The sequence below is a fragment of the Dryobates pubescens genome, chromosome 14, assembly GCF_014839835.1.
Source record: "Dryobates pubescens isolate bDryPub1 chromosome 14, bDryPub1.pri, whole genome shotgun sequence".
Classification (NCBI taxonomy): Eukaryota; Metazoa; Chordata; class Aves; order Piciformes; family Picidae; genus Dryobates; species Dryobates pubescens.
The window spans coordinates 10,488,780-10,497,909 of NC_071625.1; the positions used below are offsets into that span (position 1 = coordinate 10,488,780).

General features: G+C 39.5%; 1 protein-coding gene across 1 annotated transcript; it reads left to right on the forward strand.

Moving 5' to 3' along the window:
• The first annotated feature begins 162 nt into the window (after nt 1-162).
• ENY2 (ENY2 transcription and export complex 2 subunit) lies at nt 163-3,475 on the forward strand. The gene is made up of 4 exons (XM_009905779.2): nt 163-457; nt 1,002-1,072; nt 2,252-2,326; nt 3,208-3,475. The coding sequence occupies exons 1-4, from the start codon at nt 390-392 to the stop codon at nt 3,282-3,284; spliced, it is 291 nt and encodes a 96-aa protein (XP_009904081.1). The 5' UTR covers nt 163-389; the 3' UTR covers nt 3,285-3,475.
• The last annotated feature ends 5,655 nt before the right edge of the window (nt 3,476-9,130 follow it).

Here is a 9,130-nt window from a genome sequence, read left to right on the forward strand (position 1 = left end):
GAGCGCGGTGGATCGGGGCCTGGCGACATCTTTCTCAGCGGCCGCTTCCGCGCTCCGTCCGCGGCGGGTGTCGCTGGCGGAGGCGCGAGTGAGGCACCAGGCCGCTCACTGGCGAGGGTGGGCGGCGCCCGCGCAAGCGGCCGGTGACCTGCCGGTCCCCCCGGCGCTAGGGCAGCCTGGTGAACACCGTTCCGGGGCTGCTGTGTTCGCGCTCGTCCCCTGAGCTGGTCATATACTGGTATTCAGATCATGCACTGGGGGGATGCGTAAAAGGACGTCGCATTGCCTGTAGTTCTATGCAAGTGACTTTTTGCTGTGTTGGTGGCACCGGTGCCTGTAAAAACTCTCTTTTGCCCTGTGTAGGTTTTTGAAAAAAACTGATTTTCAAAATGAATAAAGATGCCCAGATGAGAGCAACCATTAACCAAAAGCTAATAGAAACCGGAGAGCGAGAAAGGTAAGTAGGCTTCCTACTCCATGCCACTAAGACATTTTAAATGTCAAATGTGAGATATTTAGAAGTAAACATGAAGCAAGTTGTACAATTCTTAAAATGCCTGCATGTGCAAGTCCTATGTATTCTATAAAACTGTATATAGAGGCAAACAAAACCTCAGCTTACTTTTGCCTTTTGAACAGTTTTCTACACTTGAAAAACTGGGAAAATAAAGGAGTGATTGATTTACTTGTGAACTCTAAAGGTTTTTCTTTTGCTGTTTTGTCTTGAAAAGCTTTTGGTTCATATGGAAAAAAACCCCAAACAACACAACATTAAATGCAATTGATAAATAGAATGAAAACTTTTGTTTTCAAGTTTTACTTGTCATCCTATCTCGTGTCTTGTTGGGGAAGGAAATACACAGTGACAAACATAAAAGAGCACTTGTGCAAATTGCTAGGCTCAGGGAAGTAGTTGTAGGCTTAACTTTCACATCAAAGCATGTTTAAGATGTTGGGAACACTTTCTGTTTCCTAGTAAGTTTTTAATATTGTCTTAACAGGCTTAAAGAGTTGCTGAGAGCCAAATTGATTGAATGTGGCTGGAAGGATCAGTTGAAGGCACATTGCAAAGGTAACAGTCAAATAAATAATACTCTTTGTAGTCAACTGAGGTTTTGGCCAAATAAAAGTCACAGATGAAGGCTTTACTACCTAGGAGTCAATTTAAGTGAGATGGGCAACAGGAAAGTGCTCCTGGCAATTCGTTTGACGTGCAAGAGAGCATTTTGCCATCTTGGCAAAAAAATAAATCTTAAAACTTCTTTGATCTGAACCTTATTAAGCTTCTGAGAAGAGTATTGGAATTGATTCCCTAAATATTCATGATGATGCAGCTTTTTGTTTTTGAGAAAGATAACTTCCTTACCACAGGAGAATAAAAACCAAGATAAAGGAAAATGGAGCAAATACACTGAAGAAAATTTCCTTGTCTGCATATAGGAAAGAACAAAGTGTATTTGTACTCTTTCTGAATACAATTCTTGAAAATAGGGTCATCTACTTAGGGAAAACAAGCAGATGAATCTTTAAATAGCCACATCTCAAGAAGACATATTTAATGTCTTGGGGACAATCAATTCTATGGACAGACAGACAGTTAAAAACAAACATTTGTGTTGAGACAAAATAATTTTGGGTTTATGCTACTCATTTGAGGTTTCTTCTCACAACTGACTTTGTATTTCTCAGCAGTCTTCAAGGCATTATAGACAATTGTTTAAATACTGGTATGAAATAATTATGCAGTCATCTCAATCATGTTAATCATAGCTTTCTTTTTTTTTCTGTAGATGTATACCTTTCTTTCAGATACACTTTTATACTTTGCTGAAATACATAGAGTAGAATTTTCAGTTTCTGTGGTCTCCCTTGTTGTCTGCTCCAGTCTTTCAAATTGCATCTTTCTCACTATTATGTAAATAACAGTTTTGAAGAGCTGAGTGGACTAATTTGTGAGCTACTACAATGCTCCAGTAATACACATACCTAGAAATGCTCAGATAAGCTTAAACTGCAATGTTTGATTTTAAAATGTGAGCTGATCAAGATGTATCAGTGGTGACAAGTACCCATGGTGTATGGTGTGAAGGAGAGACTAAATTGACTGCACAATGCAGTAGTTACCGAGTTAGGTCTACTTTATACACTGATGACTGGTGCCTGCAGGTTTTGGTTTTTAATCATTGGCATAGGTACTGTCTTCTAATGAATGAATTAAAAGATTTTAAATACTGGTCTTGTTCTTCCCCAGATGTCATCAAAGAAAAAGGATTAGAGCATGTTACTGTTGATGACTTGGTGTCAGAAATCACTCCCAAAGGCAGAGGTAAGAGAATGCAAACACGGATGTGATAGTGCATCAATAAACAGTATGAGCTTACCTGTTTTGGATTAAAGGACTAATGTTAATAGTTCAATAATAACTACAAATAAATCATGTAAATTTGTGTTGTGTAACAGCCATTCAAAATCTGTAATGAGCTGTGTGTGTAGACTGCTTTTGTAGGTTACGTTAGTTAGTTGTGAGTCTGTATTCATTTATGTAACTCTTAATGGCACCCAAAACAATTGGATATGCAGCAGAGATGTTTTGAAATTCAAGTTCTTTTTAAGATGGCAAGTCTGAACTAACAGTACTAGTGTAATGGGAAGTGGGAAAAGGGAAAGGACATAGCATACAAATACAGAAAAATGGTAGTCTCTAAGGAAACGCTGCAGTCGTCTTTACGTAGAGTTCTTAGACTTTCTAATAGGCTTTGGTGTTAGTGGGAGAAACTTCTGTAAATCTTAAATAAAAATAGGCCTTCAGAAGCTGAAGACCTTACTCTGAGGTAATGGCTGAAATAATTTTTTAGGGGTGTTAAAATTTGTGAACTAAAAAAGGCAGGATAACCAAATTAGTTTCTAGTCATTGTCCTGTTTACTGTTGACTGATTCTTTCCCATGAAACTTTCCAATTCTCTTGGCTATGACTAGATAAAAAAAATACCAATAATAACAGTGTTCTCAGCAGGCTTCAATTTTGCTGTATTGTAAATAGAAAAACCAAAAGATGTGCTGTATGAATATCAAGTAGCTTCAGCTACTTTTGGTATTAATAGAACTGCAAGCACAAAGAAAGAATAGAAAGAGCTGTTGTAAAAGGTTGGTATTAGCATATTTTCCATTTTGTCTTTTTTACTTCTTGCTTTCGTATTTGTGTTTCAGCCTTGGTACCAGACAGTGTAAAGAAAGAGCTCTTGCAAAGAATAAGAACCTTCCTTGCCCAACATGCCAGTCTTTAACTTGGACATTTGTCTGAGATACAGTGTTTCTGGTTTGATATTATGTCAATTATGTCAGGATTGGAATGCAGTTTACATGCTTAAGGATGGAAAACCTTCTTTTTTTCTTTTTTTGTATGATGAGTTGATGCTTCTTTGCACTGCATTGATTTCTTAAACATGGTGTTATTTTAATAAAAAATAATTGTGGACTTGTGGTTCTAAGGGTCTTCTGTCAGTGCACTGTAACAGGGTGTCAGCTATTAATAATTCACAACTTTACAGTTGTGCCGACTTGCTCAGATTTTCTGCAAAGACGCATGCTTAACAGGTACATTAACTGGAAATGCAGAGGGTAGGGGAAAAAAAGTCTGTGGACAATGGGATACAGTGTACTACAAATCATATCCTATTTAATTTTCCCTGAGTAGCTGGGCAGCATGAAGGACTACATGAAACTAGGTGTCATTCCTGTTGAAAGTGAATGGTCTGAAGTCTCTGACTTGCATTGCAGATGCTCAGTTATTCCTAAGAGGTTGAATTCTTCAAACAAAAGCAGTCATCTCTGTCATCAATAATTCTCTCTTCACATTTATTTCATGAAAGAGTCACAAGTCTGATCCACAACAGCTACTGTTTCTTAGCTTTGCTGCTATTTTTGGTATTTTTCAATTTTATGGATCTTTGTGTCCTCTTGAAATTTTAAATGCAATACAGTAATTTGCCAACATCTCTTAAGATGCTACATTTAAAATTCTTGTATCTGGAACCACAACATTAGCCAGGTCTGTAAATAGCTGCAAAAATAAACTTTATGAAAGAGATGTTTAATACATGCAGGATCAATTTGATCTAACATTATGAACTGCAGGAGATGTATAAGCAGAAACTGACTGAGCAATTAGATACTGCTGTGACGCGGCTACTGTTAAAAATTAACTGTCTCAGTGTGAATCTTTATACTCCTAATTAGAGGAATACTTTGAAGAGCGGCTGCTCTAGTGGTTTCCTCTCCTTCCCCAATCACGGATACGAATTGCTGCCCGAGAAGCCGCTCGGGGGCACCCGTGCCTCACGCGTGGTCCAGGCTGTGGCCGTTCCCCGCTGCTCCCCGGCTCCGCCGCCTCGCAGCAGAGAGAAACTTTCCGCGTTGTGCGCCGGAACGAAGCGCCTCCTTCCTGCGCTGCCTGCTCGCCGGGAGCTCTGGCGGTGGGTGTGCTGAGCTAGGCACCGCACTGCGCTGGGAATACATGGCAGCAACAGGATTATCTGTGCTAGGCTGCGAGTAGCATGGTAACTTGTCAGCTTGGAACTGGGGGACAAATTTGAGAGAGTCTAGCAACAGCTGAAGGTGAAGTCTGGCAGTAGACAAAAGTATAATCTGGGCAGTACTCACAGTGGGTTAAGATGCAACTGGCCATGAACACCTTTTGTCAGATCTGTCTGAAGCTGCAATGTCTCAGGAGCCCGGCTCAGGGATCTGCTACAGTATATGGACACAGCTCTGAGGGCCTGTGTTGTACACTTTTAAATCTACTTTCATGTCAGTTTGACCATATGTATGCATTGTCTTTCTATGGAGATAGATTTCGTAATGGAGGATGTCAGAAAGAAGAAAATTCCTCTAGTTAGAAATCCATCTTGTTTTTTTAAATTTATTTGCATAGAGTATGTTAATTCAATGTTTGATTGCAGCTGAATTTGCAGTATGTTGTTTGAATTGCATATTCTGAGCTCTTTCATTCTTGACTTATGCAATGCTAGTAACTGATGGGGTACAGAATGTTTCTTCATCTAGCAGAGGGTATGTATAATACATGAAGAGGCTGTAAAATATCTTCCATATTCTTACTCTGTTGTTCTTAGAGGTCTGCTGATGCTCTTTCATATTTTGCACATAGCCTTAAATGTCTGCTTGATGAATAGCATAACATTGTGTCATGGGCACACAATAACTTGCTCTAAAACTTCCACTTATTTCCTTCACTTTGGTGGATCAGAGTAAGACTTAAGGTATTTATATACTGAACTGTGGAAGTCTTGTCTGATTAGTAAACACCTGAGATTCCATATAGAACGTGACAGTTGAAGTGCAGCTGCTGTAAGTGTGGTGTGCAGGCAGCTCCTGCTTGGCACAGAATAAAGACTGAATGCTGTATGAATTTTTAGAAAGTTGTGCTGACCAATCTGAAGGTAAAAGCTTGACAAACAGCTCTTTCACATGCTTCCAAAAATAAGCTGTAAAGTTCTGCCCAGACTGGCTCAGTATGCAAGAGCATTTAGACACCTAAAAGGAAGAGCAGCGATTGCCTTCCAGTCACATACCAGCAGCTCCCATCTCAGGGTAATGCTGCTTGCTCTGTGAAGTGAAGATGTGCCCAATGGCACAAGTGCTCACAGTGAGTTCTCTTAATCATACCAGCGCAGCCTCCATTCAGTCATTCAGTAGCTAGGAAAAAGCATGTTTTACAACATATGCAGATCCAATTAAACTGGAGTAGTCTGGTTGGAGGTATCTTGATCTCCTAAGAATTAAATCAGATTTGGCATGATAGCAGCAATGGGAGGTGGTTTTTTGGGGAATAAATAGGTCCACTTAGTGGCTTCATTTTTCTTTTAAAAGCAGACTTGACTTCACAAATGCAGGGGTTGGCTTTGTTTTGCAAACTTTTCTCTGCACAGTCTCAGTTCCTGCTCATTTGTTTGAGTATTGACAACCTGAAGGGACGTTGTAGCCAGGAGGTTGGTCTCTTCTTGCAGGCAATCAGCACCAGAACAAGAGGACACAGTCTCAAACTGCACCCCGGGAAGTTGAGGCTTGAGGTGAGGAGAAAGTTCTTCACAAAGAGGGTTGTTAGCCATTGGAATGTGCTGCCCAGGGAGGTGGTTGAGTCACTGTCCCTGGAGGTGTTCAAGAGGGGATTGGACGTGGCACTTGGTGCTATGGTTAGTAGTCATGAGGTGTTGGGTGACAGGTTGGACTTGATGATCCTTGAGGTCTTTTCCAACCTTATTGATTCTGTGATTCAGGGTTCAGCCAGAACCTACTGTCCTATTGCGTTTTTTTTCACACGCTGAAAACAAAGATGATCTGTGCTCTTAGAAGTTCCATACCTATAATATTTACAGGCAGATAGATGCATTAACGACTTTATCTTCAAAATTTCAGCATTTCCAGTGTCATGAAATACATCCAGTCTTTACTAAGGCAGACAGCACCCAGAACTAGATAGTCAAGAAGTGACTATTTAGGATTAATGTGAATTAGCTGTGGGCCAATAGCTCTTTTAGGCAGCTGCCCTGTATGTACACTCTAGTGGCTGATTCAGCTTGGCCTTATTGTATACAAGCCTGAAAAAAAGAAAATCAGTTTGTACACTGACACTGAAATAATGGGTCAGATAACAGCTAGAGTAAATTAGTGTAGCTCTGGATGTGCACTAATTCAAATTCCATGTGACAGTGAATTGAATAGTCCTACTGCTGTCAATGAAAGCCCAATAGAAAAAGTTAGCTTAGCCTCTCCCTTAGTCAGGCCCTGAGGGGTATGAAATACACAATGAACTGAAACTGGCTAGATTCTATTTTGTTTGCTAGTTATTTGTCCATAAATACTTCTCCATATTGACATAGTACAGTAAAAAAATGTTATAAAACAGAAACATCACCAAGAATTCTACTGGGATGTCAAGATTCCACTCAGATAGAACCGTAGCCTTTTGTTTACTGCCAGAATGCTTCAGGATGGACCTTTACCACTTGGAGAACAAGTATGTCAGAAATCTTTTTAAATCCAATAAGAGTCCCATCAATGGTATTAAAAAACTGCCTCTCGGCTCTTCTTTCTGGGGGGTTCTTCTGGGTAACAAGTCTGTACTACCTAGTTCATATTTTCTTTCACATAATGGAATATGTTTAATTGTCATGACTGTGGCACTTCAATCTTTGACTTACTTAGGGATGATCAGTTTTTCACTGGAGCAATGAAAAATAGCCAATGCTTTTACCTGCTGGCTTCCTTCAAATATTTAAATATTTGCAGTTGAAATCAGAATTGTGTTGTACTTGGCCAGTTTTTCTCAGCTATTCAGTTTCTAAAGGAAACAGCTGTAGCTGCAGAGCCAAATTTGGAATGACTGAAGCCCCAAATGAGGAAAAATAAATTATTTTCCTCATAAATAATTTATATTTCACTACTTTTATGTAATGAATAGGTAAATCAGCATTCTGCTTGGAATAAGAAAAGGCCTAATCTTGCTTTAGTATTTTTCAGATTTACCATGGTTCTTTCCATCAGAACAGTATTATTCTTTGAAGTGTTTTTTATGTTCCCTTTAGAACTAGTGAAGTGATTCAGTAGTTGATCATAAAAAACACCTCTCTAAGAAATCCTTGCTGTTTGCTGGAGTTACTTGGAAAGAGGTTATCCATGCTTTCAATCATTGATCCTGAGGTAAACAAGTTGCTGCTGATAGAATCTGGGCCTGGCAGCCTGTGGGTGAATACTGACAAGGGCAGCACAACCTGGCCGCTTTTGTTAGCTGGCTCCCAGTAACTGCTTGTGCACAAATTCAGCACAACATTGAATTTTTACATCTAGTTTAGAGGGAAAAAGCAACACTTAATCCCCTGGACAGCAGTGATGCCAAAAATCACACTCATCAGCTGCTTCCATGGGATCTTTGAATACATATGAAGACAGATAATAGTGACACTGATTTCTGCTGTGCGTACTGCAGCGGTGAGACTACACTCATGATGTATAACTTGCAGTTTTGAAAGGAAAAAGGGAAGAGAACTGACAGAGGAAAGAACATTACTGGGGGATAACACTGTTAGACAAGTTTTAACATTCTCCCAGGGCTGGTTTATTGAAAAGAAAGCTGATAGAAAATATGAATGTGATGGGTCAGAACCTCCTCAGGGAGAACACAGGAAACAAAGGGCACTTTAAACAGAGAAATGCAAAAATTGTTGGTGAAAATAGAAGTAAAATTCAAATTTTAAACAAGATGGTGCTGGTAGAAGTACAGTTGCTTCATCACTGGAACAAACTATCAACAAAATGTGGTGGATGTTTAATTTGTCAAGGTTTTCCTGAGTACCATATGACTTTTGGTTAGAGCTGCTTTAGTTCAGAGTTACTCAAACTTTCTGGGAACACAGTACTCACCTATGAGTGTTCCCCAGAGCTGGCAGCAGTAGCTGAGTTTCTTCCAGCTGAGGAAGGAAAACCAGAATAAATACTCCACGTTTATATTTCTGCTCACTTGGAAAGGAAAAGAGGCATCCCCAAAAATGTAAGGTCCAGAGCAGTTCACTGACTTTTATAAATGTCCTCTGCCTGGAAAATAACTTTTCTGTCCTGGAAAAGCTGATTGGCATCTTAAATGTTTTCTAATACTTTCCAAGGTAAAGCTTTTTAAAACGTTTCCATAAAGAGAAATGCTGCTTTAGCTGAACACAAGCTGAAGTTGTTATCCCCACTACAGGTGTAATGCAATGCCCTCAGAATCTACAATGGAAGTGGCAGTAGCAGTTAACCATTAAAAAGAAATCTTTCTTTAGTAACTTTGATAGAAAAATGCGCCTATCCAGCTAATCTGTTTGTCAGCTTTTTCATGTGCATTTCATTCTGAGATGTTTCTGCCCAAATCCTGAATCAGTTTGCTGATATTTGAATAATTCAGATTACATTTCAAAATACCTGTTGACATATTCTTTGCAAGATGTTTCATCTAATAGTCAAAGACTTTGTTGAATAAGGATCAGAAAATTATCTGTGCCTGGTTTCTGCCTGCTACCTGCTGCAGTGATAAAGATGACTTAAAAAGCTTCCTCACTATCATGAGATAAACAGCAAAACT

Coding starts and splice junctions, on each gene's coding strand:
- ENY2 (XM_009905779.2), top strand. CDS start 390: ATGAATAAAGATGCCCAGATGAGAGCAACCATTAACCAAAAGCTAATA. Junction 458..1,001: donor GAAACCGGAGAGCGAGAAAG/GTAAGTAGGCTT, acceptor TTGTCTTAACAG/GCTTAAAGAGTTGCTGAGAG. Junction 1,073..2,251: donor GTTGAAGGCACATTGCAAAG/GTAACAGTCAAA, acceptor GTTCTTCCCCAG/ATGTCATCAAAGAAAAAGGA.